The 25,725-nt window shown below is 41.0% G+C and overlaps 1 protein-coding gene across 3 annotated transcripts; it reads left to right on the top strand.

The window, feature by feature from the left end:
* Positions 1-7,659: 7,659 nt before the first annotated feature.
* On the top strand, positions 7,660-23,956 carry CYBC1 (cytochrome b-245 chaperone 1). Of its 3 annotated transcripts, none has more exons than XM_073311043.1 (8): positions 7,660-7,879; positions 12,032-12,158; positions 12,576-12,680; positions 13,427-13,468; positions 14,874-14,947; positions 16,109-16,205; positions 19,865-20,009; positions 21,411-23,956. In XM_073311043.1, exons 2-8 carry the CDS (start codon positions 12,074-12,076, stop codon positions 21,544-21,546), a joined length of 684 nt encoding a protein of 227 aa, XP_073167144.1. In that variant the 5' UTR covers positions 7,660-7,879; positions 12,032-12,073; the 3' UTR covers positions 21,547-23,956. The 3 variants fall into 3 exon arrangements, with proteins under 3 accessions (XP_073167144.1, XP_073167143.1, XP_073167145.1); XM_073311042.1 differs by having other exon boundaries at positions 12,028-12,158; XM_073311044.1 differs by lacking the exon at positions 12,576-12,680 and having other exon boundaries at positions 7,662-7,879; positions 12,028-12,158.
* The last annotated feature ends 1,769 nt before the right edge of the window (positions 23,957-25,725 follow it).

Genomic DNA, 25,725 nt, shown 5'->3' with positions numbered 1-25,725 from the left:
CCAGGCACTTGTCTGGAACTGCAAGGGACAGCGCCTCTCTGCTGCAGACGACGTAAACGTAATGCTTCATTCTCACAGCTAGGCTAGGACTGAGTGGGAGCCACAGCAGCAAAGGAGCTTCAAGACTGACATTTAGACATTGCTAAAGGGCACTGCCTTGTTTGTACACTCTTCCCCATTCCATACAGGATGTGCTTTTCTCGCGTCTCAAAAGCGGAAACTAACGTGAAGTTCTACAGATCTCCTTGAGGATTTTTGTGTTAAGACATTCCTATATTAATTGAGCTTTTTGTGTTGTTTTTTTCACTATGACTATTACAAAGAAAGAGAGCTTATATCAAATTATCTAAATTGTTGACCTACTTGCCCCAGCCTGAAGGCTGTCTCTACTGCACATATATTGATTTCAATAAACAATACATGAACACAACTGCACTATTTGCTTGTATCTTCATTGAGAGACAAATAGAAATTTCTTCTATATTTTTCAGAGTAACAGCCGTGTTAGTCTGTATTCTCAAAAAGAAAAGGAGTACTTGTGGCACCTTAGAGACTAACCAATTTATTTGAGCATAAGCTTTCGTGAGCTACAGCTCACTTCATCGGATGCATACTGTTTCATCGGATGCATACTGTTTCCACAGTATGCATCTGATGAAGTGAGCTGTAGCTCACGAAAGTTTATGCTCAAATAAATTGGTTAGTCTCTAAGGTGCCACAAGTACTCCTTTTCTTTTTGCTTCTATATTTTGTTCACTGGCAATAACAAAAATAGCAGGAAAGCTGCTTTGCCCACACCCTGCAGTGAGAAGGGAAGCTGTCTGTAGGCAGTATTTGGCTCTTTTGGTGCCCCAAAGCATAATTTAAAGTGCTGTTATAAATCAGAAAATGGCATACAGTAGAAACATGTAAACACTGTAATTATGCACAGTAGTATGAAGCCTCATATATCCTCTGCATGACAACTCTACACACATTCCCCTTAATGAGACAGTTAACATTAATGCCAAGTCATTGACATATAGAGAGATTGGAATAGCTTTTCGTGCTGTTCTTGAGTTTGTTTGTATGTAATATTCAACAATTACATAAGGGCAAAACTTCTTTCCTTTTATTTTTTTCCCTCTGAGTTTCTCTAAGATAGCTCCTTCTGGATTTAGGAAGATTATGGAAAAATCATGTAGATAAAATAAAATGCAAATGATAATTTCCTGTTTCTATAACTCTGGCTTTCATGATTTAGTAAGCACAGTACATGTTTCACTTCTCTTCTGAGGCCTTTGCCACTTTTTAGCCTTTAAAATGTAAATTACCTTGAATCTGTTTTCATGTAGATCCCAACTGGAAGCCTCAGCTGTAATGGTATTATTTACCACAAAAGTTTTCCTTCCCAAAACAGCAGATACACCCAACTCCATGAAAAAGACTTCTACAATTTCAGCCGCAGATCCTTATGCACCTGGATCACAGGTTCAACATTTTCCAGACATTAACACAAAGGTCAAATTCAATATTGAGATCTCTTTTCCATTTTATCTTTTTTTAAAAAACCAAATAAATGTGCAGCTATGCACATCTGGGCAGGAACATAAGAACGGTCATACTGGATCAAACCAATGGTCCATCTAACCCAGTATCCTTTCAATGCTAGGTGCTTCAGAAGGAATTAACAGAACAGGTAACCATCAAGTGATCCATCCCCTATAGCCCATTACCAGCTTCTGGCAAACATTTCAGAGATTGTGCATTGTGTGAAGTAGTACTTCCTTTTGTTTGTTTAAAACCTGCTGCCTCTTAATTTCATTAGGTGACCCCTGGTTCTTTTGTAAAAACGTAAGGTACAAATTTACAGACTAATTTTGGGTCTCTCTGTTTTTGGGTATCCAACCTGAAACATCTGTGACCCCAGACATTTATGGCCAGAGGTGCCAGCATTTGCATTTCCCATTGACTTTATTAGGAGTCATGAGTTTTTGGCACTTCTGAAAATCAAGCCAGGATGTCTCACATTGGGAGTCCTGAAGCTGAGGCATCCAAAATCAGTGGCCACTTTTGAAAATGTTAAGTGAATGTTACTGTACTCATATTGCGGAACTGGCACACAGCTCAGTTTGAGGTGTTCCTTTCATAGCTGTGACAGTCGGCATTTCCTGTGTTTCTGCCATCTCGATCACAAATGCTGTCGTTCTATTTTACTCTTAATGTCATTTTTTTCCCTACTGATATCACTCTCGGTCTGCAGCTGTGAACAGTGTTTGAAGTTAGAAGTAAGTCTCTAAACATCTCAAGACAAAGGATTATTAGAGGATGGCACTCCTCACGATAGTTTCAGGTTGTGAAAGGGTTTACTGGCCCTTAGATTATAATCTCTAAAATTGGCACAATTATTCTTCCATTATCAAATTAAATTATATATTTTTAAATTAAATATTTATTAACTTTTGAAGAGGAAATATTAAAGAATACTCCCATTTTTGAAATTTTTCTGTTTCCCTCATAGGCCTTTGGATTCCTACAGTAAAACAGCCACAATCCTCATAAAAACGGCAAGCTTCACACAAGCACATTCTAATAACATCTTGGAAACAGGCTACTTTTGACATTTTATAATTACACAATTATTCCTCTACTCCAGGAACACATACATAGATTTCCCCAAGATCAGCTGATTAAACTGCTAAGAACCGTCAGCTATTTTTGCTTTTGACTCTGCACACGCACCTAGATGGAATTGCGGGGGGCAGTAAGGCTGAGCAGAGACTATAGGAGGAGGGTGTAGCATATGAGGGAGAGAGCAGACTCTAAAAAAGCCAGCAGAGATGTGGAGGACAGGCAGAGTGAATGGATCATATAGGTTGAGTCAGGATGATTAAAGGATTATATTACTATAATTAGGGGCAGGAGGATTTAGAAGGGGCAGGAGGGTTAGAATTTAGCAGGGATGTGCAAGGCATGGGTGCCTGATGGAGAAATCCTGTGTCTCTGTGCTGAGGCATTAGCACTTGAAGCGATCTCCTGGCACTCCTGCCTCTACTTCCTGGCACACTTAGGCTGCAGAACCTTCATGCATCAATATCTTGACCCATAAAGGTTTGACACTCCTGGTCACTACTGCCTCAGCTCTCTGGAGCACCAGTCTGTAGCACCATGAAGGCAGAAGGTATTTGTGCTAAACCATCATCACATCAAGTGGCAAGTGCTCCTTTCAGTGCTGCTACCTTGCTGTGGAAGAAGTAGAAGCTGCAGTACTGAGTGGACCCTTTAAGTGCCAGTGCCTTCATGCAGAGGCATTGGGCTACCCCACACTGCTTGTATAGCTTTGCCCAGCCTACCCACAATCTCCCAACTCCTCCATACCTAATTTCCTCTCCTGCTCCCCACTTCCCAGTCACCCCTGGACTCTACAGCTTCCCATTCACCCATGTGCAGCTGGAATCACACGTGAGAAAGCTTGTTAAAAGCAGCCCATACCAAACCAGCACTCTGAGCCAGAGTTGTCAGTCGCAGCTTTCCCCACAGGCAAGAATGCTTTGAAAATTGTAAAAAGGGCAAATTTACGCTTTCACCCCTCACAACTGTCAGTTGGTTCAAGAACTGAAGAATAGAACCTATCATGGAGTATGATATTGAGCCAACAAGAAATCTTCAAGGCGCTCTAGCCCTTGAAAGTATATCTGTTATATGAAAATGTAGAACAAACATTGCAGCATTCTGTATGCAGGCAGGAAGATAGAACACTAAGTTGTGGACATGGAAGAGAATTTTACTGGGTCCAATCCTGCACTTCTTAATGCAAATTTTGCTGAGTAAGGAGTGCAGGAACAGGACTTATGCATGTGCATTTTCTTGATTATAAATGAATGGGGATAACAAGTTTTACAGTGTGGCATTGGTTTTATTAGTAGAATTAATTCTAACACAGTCTCATTAAACCTAGCAGAGTAGGTAGAGGGAGACTTTTTTCCTTATTTCACAGTAGGATCATGATTTATAGACTATCAATTAATGATTTTCTATTTAGTCTATTCCCCTTCCAAAAGTGAATATTATTGTACTGTGAAGATTCATAGATTCCAAGGCCAGAAGAGACTATTGTGATGATCTAGTCTAACCTCCTATATAACATGCATGGGCCATAGAACTTTCCCAAAATAATTTGTAGAGCAGGTCTTCTAGAAAAACATCCAATCTTAATTTAAAAATTGTCAGTGATGGAGAATCCACCACAACCCTTCGTAAGTTGTTCCAATGGTTAATTATTCTCAATGTCAAAAATTTACAGCATTTTTCCAGTCTGAATTCGTCTAGCTTCAACTTCTAGTCACTGGATCACGTTATACCTTTCTCTGTTAGACTGAAAAGTCCATTATCATATTTGTGTTACTTCTGTAGGTACCAATAGACTGTAATCAAGTCACCCCTTAACCTTCTCTTTGTTATTCTAAATAGATTGAGCTTCTCATGTTTATCACGATAAAGCATCGGGGGTAGCTGTGTTAGTCTGTATCCACAAAAACAACAAGGAGTCCGGTAGCACCTTAAAGACTTACAAATCCGTTAGTCTTTAAGGTGCCACCGGACTCCTTGTTGTTACTATAAAGCATGTTTTCTAATCCTTTAATCATTCTTGTGGCTTTTTCCCCTTTCCAATTTATCAGCATCCTTCTTGAACCACCAAATCTTTTTCATTCATTGCTTCCCAGGATAGAGTTCTCCACCATAGAAGTCTGGTCTACATTCTTTGTTCCTAGATAGCCATATTAAAAAGCATATTATTTGCTTGTGCCCAGTTTACCAGGCACTCTGTATCAGTGACCTACCATCTTCATTATTTACCACTCCCCGAATTTGTGTCACCTGCAAACTTTACCAGTGATGATTTTGTGTTTTCTTCCAGGTAATTAATAAAAATGTTAAATAGTGTAAAACCAAGAACCAGTCCATGCAGGACCCCACTGGACACACACCTGTTTGATGATGATTCTCTGTTTAAAATTACATTTTGAGATCTATCAGCTAATCAGCATTTAATCCGTTTAAAGAAACTAGAACGATACAAAATTAACATGGCACACATTAATCAAAACATCATATGGTATCAAGTCAAACGCCTTACAGAAGCCTACATATATTATATCAACACTATTACCTTTATCAACCAAACTTATACATTTCATTAAAGATATCAAGTTAGTTTAATAGGATCTATTTTCCATAAACACATGCTGATTGGAATTAATTATAGTAATATAATTAATCCCATATCAGCTGCTTCATTCTGTTGCCTGGGACTGATGTCAGAGTGATATACGCCTATAATTACCCAGATCATCCTGTTTACCCTTTTTAAAAATTAGCACAATATTAGCTTTCTTCCAATATTCTAGAATTTCCCCAGTGTTCCAAGACTTATTGAAAATCAACATTAATGGCCTCAGCTAGCTCTTTTAAAACTCTTGCATGGAAGTTATCCAAACCTGCTGATTTAAAAAATGTCTAGCTTTAGTAGCTGCTATTTAAGATCTTGTTTGCATTAATTTATTATTTTATCCGAAATTATAGCATGTAATATTTTTTTCCTAAACAAAAAACAAAAATTTTAAATCAGATTTTAAGCAATAGACAGGAAGAGTAAAGAGAGATAAAGGATTGAGGAATGTCTGAGAAGTCAGTATTTGTCAAAGCACATTTTATTAAGAACATAAGAATGGCTATACTGGGTCAGACCAAAGGTCCATCCACCCCAGTATCCTCTCTATCGACAGTGGCCAATACCTGGTACCCCAGAAGGGGTGAACCTAACAGGTAATGCTCAAGTGATCTCTTTACTGCCATCCATCTCCACCCTCTGACAAACAGAGGCTACGGACACCATTCCTTACCCATCCTGGCTAATAGCCATTAATGGACTTAATCTCCATGAATTTATCTAGATCTCTTTTAAATCCTTTTATAGTCCAAGCCTTCACAACGTCCTCAGGCAAGGAGTTCCACAGGTTGACTGTGCAGTGTGTGAAGAAGAACTTCCTTTTATTTGTTTTAAACCTGCTGCCCATTAATTTCATTTGGTGGCCCCTAGTTCTTATATTATGGGAACAAGTAAATAACTTTTCCTTATTCACTTTCTCCACACCACTCATGATTTTATATAGCCCTATCATATCCCCCTTAGTCTCCTCTTTTCCAAGCTGAAAAGTCCTAGTCTCTTTAATCTCTCCTCATATGGGACCCGTTCCAAACCCCTAATCATTTTATTAATAGTTAAACTGATTTTAAAAATACTAGAGAATTAACAACCCCAAGCATTCAAAAATCATGAGTCATTCCCCGCAAAAGCCATGAGATTGGCTTTAAAATCATGAGATGTACAAAAATAATAATGTTGGGGTTCTTCTTATTTGCCTTCTGGTTTTTTGAGCCTTAGGGTTTGCATTTTTAAGCTTTTCTGCATAACAAAGAGGACTAAAAACATACTTATAAAAATACATAAGATGAGATCACCACTTAATATCATGACTCCAGGAGCTGAGGGTTTAAGAAAAACATCATATATTGCAAGACATTTGATAAAATGATCAGAAGTGGCAACACTGTTACAATTTAGCACTAGCTTAAAAGTGAAAAACAAAATGTACTGTTTCTAATAAAAATTCACAAGGTATAGTAGCCTAATTTCTTTTACTGGGCTAACAGAAAGTATGGTTGCGTGAATACAAACCTTTGAGCCAAAGAAGTGTTGATATTGATCTCCAAATTCATGCACAAGTAGCTGTTCATATATGGACACATGTATATTAACAGCAAACATAGAAAAGCAGTGTTTTCTAGTGGTTAGAATAAGGAACCAAAAATCAGGATTCAGAGGTTCTATCTCCAGCTCTGTGACCTCCCAGGGCTTGGTTTTCCTCATCTCTTAAATAGAGATAACATACCCACCTCCATAGGGTCGTGAAGCTCAGTTAATGCACATAAGGCACTTTGGGATGGCAGGTGCTATAAGTGTAAGCTATTATGTGGTCATCATCAGTGACACCGTGGGGTCTCCTAGTCTCCTTGGTAGCTGTATAATGCATGAACCAGGGCCAGCATGTGGCCAGATGCTATGCTACAGTGACAGCTGTGGTATGCATACTCTGACTGAACAGGGCTGCCCAGAGCACAAACAATAGAACTAGCTGTTTAGGCCCCAGCTTCCCATGCAAGCTCTGAAATTCTTGCTCTACCACCTCCTATGAGGATGCACTCACCAGCACCCTTCTCACTGCCTCCAACCACAGCAGGGGAGGTCACGGTCCACTGCCTGAACTTCAAGGACTCTAAGTCCTGCAGACTGACCTCACTTAACAAAACCGTCCTCCTCCCTCCAGGAGTCTCCCTGGCTCTACAGTGTTTACCTAAGGCCTTCAGTGCAAGAGTGCCTCAGTCACCATCTTGGACTTGGGTAGCTGTAAGACCTTTACTTAACAGGCCATCTTGAATTTGGGCGGGAAGGAGTTAACGTAAGTTGCCATCTTGGATTTGGGCAGCTGTAATAACTTAATTTAACACGCCATTTTGGATTTGGGCGGAAAGGATTTAAAGTTGGTCGCCATCTTGGATTTAGGCACCAAGCACATACACAGAAGTTAATGGGTATTTTTTTCGCCGGGGGGGGGGAATTTTTCTTGCCCGAAGCAAAAATGGCCGCCAAAGTTACGGCGCGTTTTGCGTATCGACACTCTAGCGCGCGGTGTTCAATCTCCGCTTTGATCGCCGAGGGCGCTCGGGTCCCACGACTCTATGGTGTGGCGCCTCCCGGCCGGATTCGGGAAGTAAAGTGAGCGGCGAGTCCCGTTCGATGCGCGTCTGGGTGGGGCTGCGCTGCTGCGGGAAGGAACCGGTCAGTGGCGGTGCTGCTTCCCCTCCCAGCGTGCGGGGGGAGGGGAGTGAGGCGGGCTGCATGGCGTGCGGGGCTGGGATGTGGGGGGCTAGGACAGTGTGGGGGGCTGGTGTTGCGGGAGGAGCAGGCTGCATGCGGTTGGGGTGCCAAGGTTTGGGGCGGGTTGCTGGGACTGTGGGGGCATGGGGAGGGATGTGGCTACATGGGAGGTGAGGTGGTGGGGAAACTCCAGTGTCTGATTAATGCATCAGAGGGGAGCTCAGTCCAAGCACATCTTCCCTTTTATTCTTGTTGCGGAAACGACGAGGCTGGGGCGAGGAGCAGGTATTAATAACCAACTGATGGTTGATAAAACGACAAGAGCCGCAGTATCTGGGGTACTAGGACGGGGAAAGGAATCATGAGGCACCCCCGCTGTTTTCCTCTGTTCGAATTGTAGAGCAAGCACAAAACAGTGAATGCTCTGCAGTTCTAGACCAGAAATATTTCCCACCTAGTATCAGCAGGGAAAGAAGAAGAGCTTGCTTTGGATCATGTTGCGTTTCAGTTGACAGCTGGACATTTGCCAGGAGATGTTAGAAAGTCTGGGGTCAGATTTGATTGGAGGGAGACCGATCCAGAGCAGAGAGGTAAAAAGGGATGAAGAACAGGAGTTAGAACTTAGAGACTAACCAATTTATTTGAGCATAAGCTTTCGTGAGCTACAGCTCACTTAATCGGATGCTCACGAAAGCTTATGCTCAAATAAATTGGTTAGTCTCTAAGGTGCCACAAGTCCTCCTTTTCTTTTTGCAAATACAGACTAACACGGCTGTTACTCTAAAAAGGGATGAATGATTCTGTGTTAGCAGATCTTAATGCAGGATGCTGACTTAGCTTTGGCTGTTTCACTGTTAGGTTCCGATGCACCTGCTGCGAGGAAGTATTAGCATCATGCCCAGAAAATGTTTTCATTTTAATTTTTTAAAAATCATTAATATATTTCTGTTTCGGTTTTATAATTTTTTTAAACTAAACTTTGTGTCTAAAGTGCCCAACAGTAAAAGTGTGTGCATGCTTCATGCAATATCCCAGAACAACAGGATGAGTAAGGAATCAAGATATGGCCATTTCTGTCTTCTCAGAACCTGGATGTGCATGAGCCTGTTTGGCTCTGTTTGCTTCCTAATGTCGATTCAAAATACTGTTGAGTGTGTTGTAAGGGATGTAGAATCCTGTAGTGTAGGTAGATAACATCCACTGAAAGTCAAATTTCTGCTAACTGATACTGCAGACATAGGAATTGTTAGTTCAATAATGTAATAATGATACCTATAAGGTCTGATTCTGAGAGGTGCTGTGCAGCCACAACTCCACTGAACTCAATAAGAATTGTAAGTGCTCAGGATCTCCCAGGATAAAAGAACCATATAATGCTTTTCAAGCCAATGATCCCAAAGCACTATACCAATAAAGAGCCTCATAACACACTTATGGGGAAGGTCAGTATTATTTTAGAGCTGGATAAACGGAAAGGTTAAGTGGCTTGCCAAAACTCTCTCAGTGGCTGAATGGCGGAGCCAGAAATACAACCCAGGAGTCCTGACAGCCTCTGGCTTTAACCATTAGATGCACTGCCTCCACGTGGTACTGCATTATGTCATGCCGTGTCAGCTTTGCAGTGACAGCTAGAGCTCCTTCATCTGAGAGAGGGTGAAAATGCAGTAAGTCTTTAAGGCTACTTAAAGTAAGAAAAGTGGTGATTTATATAGTACTAGATTTGCTTGCAATTGCCTTGAGGCTTTAGTCTGTTTCTCCAAATAATCATAGAATCATAGGACTGGAAGGGACCTTGAGTGGTCATCTAGTCCAGTCCCCTGCACTCAAGGCAGCACTAAGTATTCTCTAGACCATCCCTGACAGGTGTTTGTCCAACCTGCTCTTAAAAATCCCCAATGATGGAGATTCCACAACCTCCCTTGACAATTTATTTCAGTGCTTGACCACTCTGACAGGAAGTTTTTCCTAATGTACAACCTAAACCTCCCTTGCTGCAGTTTAAGCCCATTGCTTCTTGTCCTATCATCAGAGGTTAAGAAGAAAATTTTTTCTCCCTCCTCCTTGTAACAACCTTTTATGTACTTGAAAACTGTTATCATGTCCCCTCTCAGTCGTCTCTTCTCCAGACTAAACAAACCCAATTTTTTCAATCTTCCCTCATAGGTCATGTTTTCTAGACCTGTAATCATTTTTGTTGCTCTTCTCTGGACTTTCTCCAATTTGACCACATCTTTCCTGAAATGTGGCGCCCAGAACTGGACACAATACTCCAGTTGAGGTCTAATCAGCGTGGAGTAGAGTAGAAGAATTACTTCTCATGTCTTGCTTACAATACTCCTGCTAATGCATCCCAGAATGATGTTTGCCTTTTTTGTAACATTGTTACACTGTTGACTCATATTTAGCTTGTGATCTACTATGATCCCCAGATCCCTTTCCACAGTACTCCTTCCTAAGCAGTCATTTCCCATTTTGTATGTGTGCAACTGACTGTTCCTTCCTAAGTGGAGTACTTTGCATTTGTCCATATTGAATTTCATTCTATTTACTTCAGACCTTTTCTCCAGTTTGTCCAGATCATTTTGAATTTTAATCCTATCCTCCAAAGCACTTGCAACCCCTTCCAGCTTGGTATTGTCTGCAAACTTTGTAAGTGTACTCTCTATGCCATTATCTAAATCATTGATGAAGATATTGAACAGAACCAGACCCAGAACCGATCTCTGCGGGAACCCACTCGTTATGCCCTTCCAGCATGACCGTGAACCACTGATAACTATTCTCTGGTAATGTGAGTAAAGGTAATGTGTGCAGTAGGTAGGATCATCTGTCTTCTAGATGACACTCTTGGGGAAGGCTGCACAACACTTCTCCCCTCTCTTACATTTAAGTAATACCAAGGTTGTGACACAAACCAAACAAATAGAGGAAATTCACAGTTAATGCTGGTATACCATCCACAGCCTGCTCTGCTGGACCTACTAAAAATGTTGTGGCATACACGGTATTTCATAAAAATAATGTGATCTCATCCCCTGTTCCGTGGGTTGTGGCTGCGTAGTCATCACCATAATGAGGAAAACAGTTTGAAAACGTATTGTCGTTTCTCCCAGTCCCTCTCCCCCCGCAACTAGTTCTCCACTAGAAGAGAAGTTTTAAACCTTCTGGAAAGCTATCCCCATTGTTGTCTCCTCCTCAGTGGTGGTAATCCATCCTGACCAAATCAGTCCACCCTCACACATGTCCTGCTGGAGCCCTAATATAAATCCTTTTATATGCTGAAGTCACCATAGGTAGAACAGAGTGTTTGTTGGAAGTCACAATTGCTCAAAGATTAAAATAATTTCTTGCCATGATTATTTGATGAAAATGATTTGTCTAGTCTTAATGTTTATAATTAGTGCCTCTCTTCTAATTCCCACCATCTTTCTTAATGTGTGTTGATCCTATTCTCTGGTTGAGGAGGGCTGCATATGGCTGTCTACAATACCACTCAGTTATATTCCTGAGTTTGCTGTAGGTATAGCTCAGTGCCTTGTGAAGTGCTTCTTCCTGTTTGGGCTGATCCTGCAGCGCTCGCAACCCTGGAGTGAGGGACTGAGTCGTGAAATCCTGTATCCTGTGTTGTGGTGTGCTGCCTAGTCCTGCTTTGGCTGACAGGCTGACCATTATTGTTGCCCTTTCCTGTTAACTGAAGAAATGCTTTGTACAAGAACTTACCACTCTCTTTCTATTGCTTTTCTTTTCTCCTGTGTTCACAATTGCTAGTTAATACAATGCTAATTTTATTTTGACAGCCAGTTTTGGAAACTCTTCAAAGGATATTGCTTATGCTAGGAATGAAGGGAACCTTAAAGAAAGAATGAGACATTTCTTACAGGGTTCAAATCTTTGTTAATCTTGTTTTGCAAGTCTCCATGGTGATTATTGTACAGTGTCATAAATGTGCATGGTATTTTACATGTAAGTAGAACACCATATCCTTGCCCTGGATAGATTACAATCTAGCTGGACATGACTGAAGGTTGTTTACAAATATTGGGGCATAGAAAGGAAGGACAAAGGGTAAAGCAATAACTTGTAAGTTCTTACTCCTTTTCATTGTCCAGCTAGGTTTCATGAGTGTTACTAGGCTGCAGGGAATTTCTCCTGAAGATGTACATGTTGCTTGAAAACCGCACAAGTTCCATTCTTCATTTGAAGAGATCACCTGGCATCAGATCTTGGTCTCTCTTTGTTGGTAAGACACTGATGATTCTTCCCCATACAAGAAGAGATGAATGAGCAACGTGGACCTGCTTTTCCCAGGCTTGTATTTTTATGCCAGCCACAAATAGTATGTATAGGACTAAATCCATTTAAATGCATGCTTTAAGGAAAGCGGGTTACAAATGTTTCCTGAGAGAAACCCTATTAAGATGACTTTTAAGATTTCTGGGAAGTATTATTTGGGAATGTGAAATCACCTCAACTTTAGTCTCCACTAACACTTATGGATAGCCACTGACACTTATGGATAGCATGAAGACACAGCTGACTATTAATAAACCCTTGGGGAGAAATCTTGGGATCACAGAAGTCAGCAGCAAAACTCCCATTCACTTAAATGGGCCCAGAATTTCACCTCTGGCATTTATATAGCATTTCTTGTCTTAAGGGCACTGTGTAGACGTAAAGTATGAAGCCTCACAGCGCTTCCTGCAAGTTAGGTATGGTGCTTCTATCTCTGTTTTACACATGGGGAAACAGAATCAAAGAGTGGGTAAGTTGTTTGCCCAAGACTACACTAAGAGTTGGTAGTTGAACTCAGGAGATCCTGGTTCCCAATCCTATTTCCCAGTCAACTAGACCATACTGTCTTTTAATACTGTAAACAAATTTTGTCAAACTGGCAGCCTGGGTCCACATTATAATTAAAGCAAGGCATTCCAATGCATGAGGTATTGTCCAACAATTGTTTCTTGGATATGTGACAGCATTTGGCAACCTTTATGACACAGGTGTACGCCAACAGTGCATGCACAGGTTTCTGTTGGTCCCACAGAGCACGGTAGGCTATCTTGCAGCTAAGAATAGACTTTTTAATATTCATGTCCTCAGTACTCAAAGTAGTGCTATCCTTGCAGGGGAAGCGAGATTTAATGGTTAGACTTGCTGGGAGTTGGAGCTTCTGGTTCTGTTCCTGATTCGGTCACTGTCTTGCTGTCTGACCTTAGGCAAGCCACTTTTTCCTATCTGTACCTCAGTTTCCCCATTTTAAAAATATGATATAATTACATGAAAGAGAGAGAATTATATTTTATTTAATACAAAATGCTTTATTTGCTCTCTGCATTGAGAGAGAGTAACAATCAAAAGGGACAACAAAGCTGCAATCAAAGCTAGCTCTTCTTTCCATGAGAATTAATGGATATAACTTAGGTGCGTGTATATGTGTGAATTAAATAAAGGAATTATTAGATATCTCGAGTTACATGTTTAAATCATACCTGTCCCCTCTCTTTCCAGGAATATCTTCCATAGGTCTGGCTGCTGCTTATTACAGTGAAGGTAATGTCCGGTTACTTTATGGAGAGTTTTATTCTTTCCTGTTGGAATTTTCTTTCATATGATGATTTTCTCCCCTAGCTTCCACCTGATCCCCCCCCTTAATATCTTGTACTTTTTTTTTTTAACTTATAAAGTGCCTACCATAAACTCTTGGAGCTGGTACAAATCTTAAAACTTGGCAGCATCCTTCCCCAGACTTACCCCATGATCTTCTATTTTTCTCCCTCTTTAGTTATTTCCGCAGCTCCGTTCCAGCCTTGCTTTCCCACATCCCCAGAGTATTTATAACAATGATACTTAGCACTCTGTAATGCTTTATGTTTCAATACATTTTACAAACCTTAGCTAGTAGGTACTTTTAACTCCACAGGGAGGGTAGATATTGTTAAAGTTCTGCCAGCAAACTGAAGAGTGTACCATGCCTCTGATGGAAGTACTTCTCTCTGGATGCTATTAAGTCACTCCTGCCAGAGAGAACTAATCCTTGGGGCTCATCAAAAATTTGCTCTTTATTTTTATCTGTTCTTTTGGGAATGGATCAGATTGCACCAAATGCTCCCCCCTCCCATCATAAATAAACAAGCTGAAGAGCATCCTATAAGCCTCCATCTTTGTTTCAAATGACACAACTGGAACAGTGCGTTATACTAACAATATAGTCAGTATATTTTTCCAGGACAAAATTCAGTGAAACCTATATGAGGCGCCACCTGTAAAAGACAATATCCTTTCTTAAGAGACTGCGCTGGAGTCTCCCCAAACGTACTGAGCCCAGTTCTGCTCCATCTTTAGTAAAAGACCTTTGTCAAGCAATTGATTGTTAGTTCCTAGAGCAGTCACTTAAGACAGATTGCACTGTGTAAACATTTCCAGCATGTGACATTTTATATATGTGTTTGCCAAGATGTGCTGACTGCTTCCCTTGTTGGTCTGAAGAAACATGTTTGTTTCAATAAATTAATATCCCCAGTCTCTCACCCCTGTTCTCTGCAGTACAAAGGGGATTTATCATATGGGTTATCACAGGCTAAGGAGGAACGTGTTTATGGGAGCCCCTTGTTAAAGTATTTCAATATCTCAAGTTCTCAGGAAAAAAAATCATATCCACAACAGAACTATGTACAATCCTGCCAGCAACAAATATGTTGTTCATTCTGTATAGCACTGATTCCAGTGTTTTTAAAACAACAACAAAAAACTTTCTACAATGGAATAACTTCTGCTTTTTTTGATCCTGGAAATACACTATTAAAATACTGTATCTTACTGTTGAAGAAGAAAACATCTGTCATGAAAGGCGCATTTCTTTCTTATTTGCTCCCAGAGTGGGTGTGTCATCTTTATTACTATCTTTTGCTTGCTATTCAAACAATGTATTTAATACTGTGTATCTTGTATTGATCAGACAGCTTGGGATGGAAACTCTTCTATATAGCTGGGTGTCTCTTTGTGGCTGCACAGAATCTGGAGGAGTGGGAGGTAAGACACATGCTGTGAACTCAGAAGACAGGAAGTGGGTTGTGCTGACTTCAAGTATTTGTCGGCTGTCGATTTCAGCAACCAGATAATCACTAATATTGTGTAATCCAAGTAAACAAGTTACACTGTCAGACACTGTTGAGAAATGTAGCCATATTGGTAACTTATAATAAATGTTAACTGTGAGGGTAATCTTTATACTGATAATACAGGAAACATTGTTAAAGATGAACTGGTGTTTAAAGACAACACTTAGCCAAACATATCTGTCGTATTTTTAATGTTTTGTGTAGAATATTTTTGCAATTATAAGCTGAAATATTTGCAACATGTGATTTTCATCTAAGAGAACAGGAGTAGCACATGAAGTTACTAGTGTAAGCTTCCTGCACATGCTGTCCGTGCTAGTTGGTAGGCCCCCCATGTCACTATAGGACAGATCTACCTCCAGTCCCACTCAATATTTCCCCACTCTCAGGAGAGTGCTATTTGTGATTTTTTTTTTATGATGTTGACAACTGTCCATCAGAAACTGGACTGATGTTACCAACTCATTTCACAAGCAGTTGGAAGATTGTCATTGTACTAACCCATGCTGTACTTGAATAAATGACCCAGATGCGAAAGATGCCCTGTTCCATTACCGGTCCCTGGAGCCATCTAATCCTTGGGATGTTTTCTTTTTAATGTAAACATCACCATATCATGTAAGTCCAAAAATTTGCCCAGTTGGTAATGTCACTGTTATTATTGAAAGGTGTAGGTAGATTTTATGTTCACAGTAGCCTGGGGGTTGTGGGACAACAACACACACACACTTAAAGAGCAAGTTTCAGTTTCTGTAAGGTGTGACATCTTGTCTTAAGGTCAGGGACAGTTTACAGTTAAAGGAGAATAAAACCACTTAAACCCTATCCTGGAAAGAGGGTGTGAGATTCAGACAAGTCTGGTTTGAGGGGAAGCCAAGAATAAAATGTTGACTTCATAATCCAGTAATGGGACAGGAGTGAGTAAAAGTAAAACTATTAAGTTCATATTGCTGTGATAACAGAAACTAACTCTACAGGTGAGTGTTGGGCTGTTTATTTTTTGGAGGTTGTAAATGCCACCTTCCAACTTAAAAGAAAAGGATACAATTGATGCTGTGTTGCTATTTTACAGGAAGCTGTATTTGACAAGGACAAGGGAAAGGTCTTCCTTAAAACATTCAACCTTTACAAAAAAATATTGACCCTCTCAAGAGCAGGCCACGAACAAGGTAAGAAAGTAGGTGTTTCTGTAGGTACCAAGTGTTACTCCTGGGGGAATTCTGCACCAAAAAATTAAAAATTCTGTGCACGATATTTTAAAACTCTGTGTATTTTATTTGTCAAAATAACACAATAAAATCACAGCAGTTTCAATTATTTTTGATCATTTATTTCAAAATACCTGTCAGCAAGCATGTCTGTAACACTACAGACAACAAAAAAGATTCAGGAAATGTTTTTTGACAAATAGATTCCTTACTAGGCATATTAATACAGAACTCTGAGTAAAAATTCATTTAAACTACAATACAGAACTGTATTTCCCACACCCCTCAGAAGCAGTGCAAAGGCTTGGGGGAGTCAGGGGTAACTGAGGAGCTGAGGGAGAGGGAAGTAAATTGCTGGGAAGGAGCCTGGCTGTGAACTTGGAGGGTTGTTGGGTATGGGTGGGAAAAGTATGGAACAGGTGTTTTTGGGATGCAGGAAGGGATTGTTAGGGAGCTTCCCCTATGTAGACCCTGGCTGACCCCTAGCCTCTCCCATTCAGTCAGGCACATCTGCCCGTGTCCCCATCTGTTCCTGCACTCCCATGTGTCCCTCCACCCCCACTCAGAAACCTACTCCTCCCCCATCCCCATGTGGCCCTGCACCCCCCATCCCTATGTGTCTCTGTGCCCTCACTCAGCCACCCCCTGTCCCTATGTGTCCCTGTACCTCCTTCCCCTGTCCCCATGTGTCTCTGTGCCCCCACTCAGCCACCCTCTGTCCCTATGTAGCTCTGTAGCCCGACCCCCATCACCATGTGGCCCTGCATCTCCCTCTCCCCTGTGGCCCTGTGCCTCCACTCCCATTCAGCCCCTGCCCCGGTCTGTCCTCCCCCACTAGCCCTTATGAGCCCCTGTCTGACCCCCCCCAGCACCCCACGCTGTCTGTTTCCCCATAACCCCTGTCTTCTGAGCTGGCCTGACAAAGGCAGGCTCTTTCTCTTCCCTCGCTGGCCAGGAGCTGCTGTTTTTTTTTTTGTATCTCCACAGTGCCCTCTGGTAGGCAAAAGATGGAACTGCAGACGATATTTTCTGTTGGGAGCTGCTGCTGTTCTTGCGCCACAGCATTCTCTAGTGGGCAAAAGGGGAAACCGTAGCAACATTTCGGCAGAAGCTTTTTTCTGCGCAAAAAAATTAAAAATATGTGTGGCTAATTAATTATGCGTGCATGCAGTAGCATAGAATTCCCCCAGGAGTAAAGTGTGAGAGTTGGGCAGAGAAGGAGGAATTATGTGCAGATCTTTTTATAAACTATTCTAGAGTTCTGCACTCAATCAACCATTTCCATCCATTCCTAGCTCTTTGGTTTCCAGAGAGCAGATGCCACCATCATGCTAAGCTGCAAAAGCATTCTGGGTATTAAAATGCAAATGGGCATACCACATTGCTAAAGGTCTCTTATACAGTATAGCCAGAGCGCACAGATTTTTTTTTTTTTTACACTACTATAGGGCTTTCCTGGGCATATTGGCATTTGTGGCTGTATTTTACTCAGTTTTAATGTACTGAAATCTGCAGTGTGCTTTGCAAATATTGATGGTGAGAGATACTGAAATCTAGTTGTTGGAGCAGGGGAGTTGAGACTTCTAGGTTCTAATCCTAATTTGGCACTAATTCACTGTGCAGCCTCGGTTAGATCTCCTAAACCCTGTGTCTCCTTGTCAGAAGGATAGCATATGTATCTTACAGCAGTGTTTTGGGGCTCCATGCATGTATGTAAAGCAACTGGAGATCCTTGGGTAAAAAATGGTGTAGAAATGTAGAGTTATATTTCTTTCCATTTTAAGATACCATATTTATTGTTAGGGTTCAGAGTAGCAGCCGTGTTAGTCTGTATCCGCAAAAAGAAAAGGAGTACTTGTGGCACCTTAGAGACTAACCAATTTATTTGAGCATAAGCTTTCGTGAGCTATAGCTTATGCTCAAATAAATTGGTTAGTCTCTAAGGTGCCACAAGTACTCCTTTTCTTTTTAGGATGATGACAGTGTTGAAAAGCAGCACCTCAGAAGCAACAGAAGTTGTGGGTGACCTTCGTGTTATCTGAAAATTTGGTTTTGGTAACACTATACATCAGAAATAAAAATGAGAAACTGGGACAGGATCAGTTCTCTTGCTGCCATGCTAGAGAAATGAGTGCTGTTTGGGGATCTCTTCCTTGAGTGGGATATGCAGTGAAAGCAGCATTTTTAGGTTTATGTGACACGAGCATCTGGGGTTGCTTGTCGGAAGGAGGAATCCCAAGGGAGCTTCAGCCTGTCAGGGACCTGGAGGATGAGAATTAGAAATAAATATATTCACAAACATGGTGACTGATTTTTTTTCTTTTATACAGCTCTAGACACTCGGGTACAGTGGTGAGGAGCATAGTATAAATCAGTGAATGACTAGAATAGAAGTATTATCACTGGAGAATTCCTGCTCACAGCCTCTGTCGTAGCTATAGCTAACAGGCTACTCTTTTTCCTGTTGCATCGTGCACTCCCATGTTGGTTTGTTACTCTGCAAGATGGTCTCTTAACCCTTGATACAAGTAGCTTCCCCCACCAGGCTGAGTTTAATTCTAGATTGAGCTAAAGTAGTGCACACTACAGCAAAAAGAAGTGTTGATAATGGTATGGCTGGGCTTGGGGAACAGCAATTAAAAAACAAAATCCCTCAGACTATTCTGAGAACACACCATGCAAAATCCTAATATCCGTTTTTAAAAATGTGAACTTATCCAGGAAGGCTCAGTTTAAATGTTGCATCTGGTTTCCACTGAGCTTTCTGCATCTGATTCAATTGCATAGCTGCAGTGACAGTAGTCAAACCCAGGTTAAGTGACTTGCTTGAGGTCACAGTGAGCCTTGGCTATATTGGAACTAGAACCCAGGATGTTCTTGACTTCCAAACATATGCTCTCCTTGCTTGACTAAATCAAACTGCTTCCTAATATGTTTAAATAGTTGGGAGCTTTTAGTGGCTTCAAAGCATTTAGAACCTCCTTAAATATTATGATGAAATTTCAAACAGATTTTGGGGGAGGGGGAAGGAAGGAGTGAGTGTTAATGTTCATGAACTTCCCCTTTTTTGTGTCCTGAACAATAAGCGAATGTTTTCTCAAGAGTAGGCATTTGTACCAGAAACAGAGAGCAAATGCTAATTAACATGGAGACCCAGAAGCCAGGAGATGCTCTGAAAGTGACTGATCTGAATGGTGAATTTTACAACACCTGCTCAGTCTCAATACATTTAACAGCTGTTAACTACCTGATACAGAAAACAGTTTGAACTGTCTTTAATGAAAGAGGGAAAAACAGCAGGAAAGCATAAGTAATAAATGGATGATTGTCAATATTTGGGCAGCTGTACCAGTTCATTAGAGCAAACTACACCAGTTGGTGCATTCTGCTTTGCATCCAGATCCAGGTTTGTTTGCCCTCACCACAGTTGATGGTGTTTGGGATCCCAGAACTGCGGCGTAGAGCACACCCAGTGGAGTGGGAGGAGGGCAGCAGTACTGAAGCCTTGCACAGAGGCTCATTATTATTAAAGCAGGGAGAGGGAGCCCAGTCACATAAGTCAGAAGTGGCAATGTTGGGAATGGCTGTAATTGATGTTCTTCCCCTGCTTTTGCTAACAGTGGCGGCTTCGCTGCATGAGATTCGAGATGTGAACGTGGAAGAGGAGAAAGTGCGTTACTTTGGGAAGGGTTACCTGGTAGTGCTTCGATTTGTCACTGGATTTTCCCACCCCCTGACCCAGAGTGCAGTGATGGGCTGTAGAAGGTATGAGCTATTCTTTTCGATTATGAGTGTGTGTGAAAGAGGAGTAGGTGTTAACTATAGGGCCAATGGCTGGATTATAGGAGGCTGTTGGGAGAATTGTCCAAGATCTGTTGGTAGTTTTATTTAATCTAGTTTTAGGATTATTCAGGTTATGCTTTTCAAACCCTGACTGATTTGAGTCTCAGGCATTTGAGAATAAGAGCAATTGTGTAATGAAATCTATAATATTAGACATTCTAGGCCTCTAATAGTTTTTTTATTACTTGTAGTTCAATCAAAAGGAAAAGAGGCCCCTTGATTATTGCTGTTATTTATACTGAGGACCCATTGTGATGGGCACTGTACAGACACATCATAAAAAGACAGTCCCTGTTCCAAATTGCTCACAGTTTTAGTATAAACGAGATACAACAAAAAGACTCAAAGTTGAGACTCAAAAAGAGAACTCAAGTTGGCAATGAGATTTGTAAGTGTAACAAGCAGCTGTCACAGCCATTGCTGAGTGTTTTGTAGGCCTCACAGCAGAGGTGAATTTTAAGGAGAGAATAGACAGGCTTCTATCTTGCTGTTTCTATGATATTATTTTTATAGCTATTATTTTCTCTCTCCAGAAGGAAACACGTGTACAGGTCACCCTATCGCTTTGCTTGTCAGAAGCATGTGGTGTCTTGAGATAGGTTGAGAGTGATAAATGAACCTTACAAAATGTTTAAGTGCTTTAGATAAACCATTTAAGAGTAATTGACTTAATGGGAGACCTTAAAATCTTGCATCATATCTTAGTAGCAATAACTTTATCAGATACTTCTGTGTGGCAGGAAGTGTGTTGAAAGCTAAGTAGACCACTTAACTTCAAGTGCATTTATACTCCCTAAAAGTGCTGCTCCCTGTGTGTCTTCAAGTTAGAACTGTGTTTTTGCTTACCTCATTCTTTCTCCTGTTAGCAATGCTGAAGTAGTGCAGCTATGAGAGAGTGAGGCAGATTATCGTCTGCCTCGTGCATAATAAGTACAATTATTAACTAACTAAGGAATCTTTATTACTAGTGATAAAAAGCAGAAAGAATTCCACAGGTTCTTTAGCTTTCAAGGGAATGTAAAGCAGGGGCTGTTAGAAAATATTCTGACTTGTGAATGGAAACCTCATCTTGTCTGAAAGTCATTGGGAGAATGGAACTCATGAAGTTCCACTTTAGTCACTTTTCTGATTATAATGGCAGTTTGGAAAAGTTGCACACAGCTTATGAATCTGGACAGGCCCTATTCGAGTTACTAACCATAGTCTTGTTCCACATATTGACTGGGCCTTCAGATATATATGTGTTCAGCATTGAGTGCGTTTGCTCTGGCTCATCAGCCCCACACCTCCATTAATTTGGACATAATTCATTCCTTTCCATAGTGATGTGGAAGCAGTTGCCAAGCTCATTACCGGGTTTCTGGAACTGAACAAAGTAGAGAACCATCAAGATCTGTCGCAGAGCAGTGAAACGGATGCCAGTGATGCAGACGAACCCAAGGACGAGTATGAACAGTAATAATGAAATTAAAAAAGCTGAGCCCTCTGAATGCTTGGAAGCTGTATAGGCTGCACTGCATCTAAGAAGTCCCCTCATGATTTGGTGGCTTGGTATCTTCCCTATGTGAGAATTTCTCTGCCTTGACAGCTGCAAAAATCTGAGTTGGAGTGCCTGATGATGCCGAATTGCTTTAAATTCCTGCATCCCCATAAACTGTTCTTCAGCTGGAAGCCTTAGTATGGATTTGTTCGTACGTGGCTTGCATAGACTCCAAAGCAAATACTATTTTATCTGTTACTTTGCCTTATAGTTTGTAGGTGTTGACAATGCTGGCTTTGGAACTTTGTCAGCTCCTCGTAATTAACCTAGGAAAAATTATGTACTTACGAATTGGTTTGAACTGGTTGATTGCATTCCACAGTTATCAAGGTGATAGTCACACATTTAAACTTCTGGTTGCTGTAAATATTCATTGCAGGTACAGTGTATCTGGACTTAGAAAGACTGAATTAGTGACTTTATATTATAATGTCAGATTCTATTACTCTTGTTTAAAGGAAAACTCCAATGTGGTACAGATATTTAAATCCTGTCATTAAATTCAAAGAGTTAATCCCTTAAAAAAATTGCTTTTAAACATATTAAAATAGTAAATAATCAAAAAGATAGCCACTATCTTGGCAGCTTTGATGATGCAAAGTACAGTAGGACTGAAGAAGTTACTTACAATTAGAAACCAACAGAAATAAAAAAATTTGAAAGTGGCGGTCCAGAATTTCAGATATAAAATTGGTCCATTTCATATGTGGCTTATTCCTCCTAGATTAGGCAAAGAGGGGTGATTCTTTTTAAATAAAATATAATAGCACTTGCCTCGCAATCGCTTTGAAATGTTTTAATTTCCTATGCTGCTGTTTTAGGGATGGGCATTGTCTCCAAATAAAACAGTAGTAGACATGGGAGCCTCGAGTCAGGCTGCTTTACATATTTATTTTTTAAAAATCTGCTACTGCAGGGCAAGTCCACCATGTTTTTTTTTTCTTCAAGTGCCAACTGCTAAAATAAAGCTTCAGCCTAGCTCTATCAATGTTCCCTATTTTAAAAGTTTTTGATGCATTAGATAAGACTTTTGTAGCATTGGATACTCTCTGTTAAGAAGGATGGGACAGCTAGAAATGTCAGTGCTTTGTGACCAAATCTTACCCCCAAATATGTTGTGATTGTTTTCCTCTTTTCTAAGATCTTTTTCCCATGTGGTGAAATATATATTTTTTTGATACATGGTTCTTGCTTTTTTTTTAAGAGTAGATTTTGGACAAGTTACCTCTGCCTTGATCAGAAAGTTATATCTAGAGCTCAAACTCCATTCATTGTGTCTATACCAAACTGTCATTAGTGAGAAGGAAACAAAGGTGAATGTATTGGGCCAAACTAACTTCAACATGATAAAATTGCTTGTATCATAATCTACCCTTTTTTGTTTAGGAGATGCACAAAAGCATCAAGCCTTGAATATCCCAGCATTCAAACTGGGAGGTGCACTAAACACGAAGGAGGAGGTGTAAGATTAAAAATGTTAGCTTTAAGCCAGATTGACATGATATGGTCAGTATAAAGGATAAGTGTAGGTAAGTTCAAATCAAATAGTTAAACCAAGGTGAAAAAGGAATGTATTCAAGTGGCATTACTTGGTATAGATTATTTAGGAAATGTCTTAGCAGTTTGATATTATAGTTACTGGAATTTAACTTTTTAATTAGGATTACAGTCCACTGCTTTATACGTGTTACCTATTAGTATTTCACAGACTGGTATTAGGGTTGATGATGGTTTGAGTCAGCAGGAGGAGATCTGAAAGGCACACTAGGAATAAAGCCAGGCTAGGTGCTGACTTTCTTGGCAGTAAGTGTTACAGCAGCAGTCTATGAGGGAGTTGCCTATCTGTGCCTGAATTTCTGTTTTGAGGTTTCTTCCCAATTTTAGGGAATAGAGGCAGGCAGGGTGGGTGGGCTGGTGGGGCAAGCCAAGGAGAGGTTATTTACCTTACAGAAACTTGCATGAGCATGACCATCCAAACACAACTGTGCTAAAATTAAATAGATAAAATAACTAAACAAAATAAAAGAAAAACACTAAATAAATTGCTATGTTAAGAAAAGGCAGAAAGCTGAGAACAGTGGACATGCAATCTCTCCACTTCAAGTTGCAGGCAGTTGAGAAGGAACTGAATGGCAGTGGGTCTGTGCCTTCTTACATGCCCTCTTGGGAAGCATGAGAGGCTGTTCTGTGGAGGCATGGGCCCGCAGACACTGCTTTGCATAATATGGTCAAAAGCGCATGGGCATGTGGCACATCCTATGGTACGGCATCCATAGGGGGACACACTCAAAGAACAACAAGTGGTTTCAGTGGGAGATTGACTAAGAGTTTGATTCTGCAAAATTTTGAGCACGCTAGCTTCAGTCCAGCAAAGCATGCAAGAACATGCTTATCTTTAACTCAAAGGGAAAGACAGGACTAAGATCCTAACCTCTGCCTCTCCCTGTGGGTCCAGCGGGTGAGCAGGCATGAGATGGAGAAGTCATGGTCTTACTGCTGACTTCAAGGGTGAATTAAACCAGTGGTTCTCAACCAGAGATACGTGTACCCCTGGATGTACACAGAGGTCTTCCAGGGGGTACGTCAACTCATCTAGATATTTGCCTAATTTAACAACAGTCTACATAAAAAGTACTAGCAAAGTCAGTACAAACTAAAATGTCATAGAGGCAATGGCTTCTTTATACTTCTCTATATACTATACACCAATAAGTACAATATTTATATTCCAATTGATTTATATTATAATTATATGATAAAAAGGAGAATATAATCAATTTTTCAGGAATCGTGTGCTGGGACACTTTTGTATTTTTATGTTTGAGTTTGTAAGCAAGTCGTTTAAGAGAGGTGAAACTTGGGAGTATGCAACACAAATTAGACTCCTGAAAGGGGTACAGTAGTCTGGAAAGGTTGAGAGCCCCTGAATTAAACGATAATGGCATATGCTGCTAGTCAGATAACTGAGAATGGAGGAGCTGTCTGCAGGACAGAAAGAAGAGGGCCTGCTCTTATTGGTAAACAGGAAGGGACGGTGTGGCTACAAGTTTTGAGAATTAAAGCAGGCATCTGCCAGTCTAGGTGCTAGTGAAGCTCCTTCAGCCTATAAGGTGACTCCCAGTCCAGGGGTGCTGGAACAATTTTCATAGTGGGGGTGCTAATGGTGGAAACCAGGTATTTGGTGTTCAAGCCAGGGGGTGCACGAGCACCCCTAGTTCCAGCAGCACTGTCCCAGTCCCTCCCAGATGCCAGCTGGGGTTGGGAAGCTGCATGTACCAATGAAGATAAATGAATCTGAAGTGTGTTAAAGTCTAATTTGGGCTTTATTTTTAAGGCACATCTGTAAAGGTAAGGGGGGAACTCACATCTCTAAAGCATTCTATAGTGGGATGGTAACATTTTAAACAGTTGGGCCTTTATTTAAATTCCTTCCATTTCCCATCATGAATAACATTGCTTCTCATTAGAGCACTGGACTGGGACTCAGGCGCCCTGATTTCTATTCCCAGCTGGCTACTGGCCAGCTGGGTGACCTTGGACAAGCTACTTCACCTTTCTGTGGTTCAGTTTCCCCACCTCTAAAATGGAGATAATGATGCTGACCTCCTTTGTAAAGTGCTTTGAGATCTACCGATGAAAAGAATTACAAAAGGGCTTATCTGAACGGAACCAAATGTCCTGAGGCTAACCCATCCTTGTTTATTCCCCAGAAGCCCAGAGCAAGGCATATCATATACAGTGAACCAAAGGCCCAACCTCTTTGAGGCAAGGACATTTGGAGTAGGAGTGTAGAAAATAGCAGTATTTATCCACAGTGGACAGCTTGCATAGGAGATATTGAAATAGACAGCAGAATAGCTCACTAGTTACAGCATTCACCTCAGGTGGCAGAGGGGACTTGAACCAGGGCTCTCCTACATCCCAGGTGATTACCTTAACCACTGGGCTAAAAGTTGAAGGAAGGCCTCCCTCCTGCCCAGCTTCTTGCAGCATAGGTGTCTATGTAGAGGGTTCACAGCTGAGAATCCCAAGTAGAGGGATGCACGTCCCTGCAGCCAGCACTTAAGCACCTGTCTCCAAGAGGGATGGGCTTAGCAC

This window comes from Lepidochelys kempii, chromosome 14 (assembly GCF_965140265.1).
Source record: "Lepidochelys kempii isolate rLepKem1 chromosome 14, rLepKem1.hap2, whole genome shotgun sequence".
Classification (NCBI taxonomy): Eukaryota; Metazoa; Chordata; order Testudines; family Cheloniidae; genus Lepidochelys; species Lepidochelys kempii.
This window is presented reverse-complemented; position numbering and strand designations above follow the sequence as displayed.

Bases quoted from the DNA above. Each gene is read 5' to 3' on its own strand.
- CYBC1 (XM_073311043.1), top strand. From the start codon at position 12,074: ATGTACATGTTGCTTGAAAACCGCACAAGTTCCATTCTTCATTTGAAG. The intron at 13,469-14,873 runs GTAATGTCCGGT...TGTATTGATCAG, and splicing joins TGCTGCTTATTACAGTGAAG to ACAGCTTGGGATGGAAACTC. The intron at 14,948-16,108 runs GTAAGACACATG...GCTATTTTACAG, and splicing joins AGAATCTGGAGGAGTGGGAG to GAAGCTGTATTTGACAAGGA.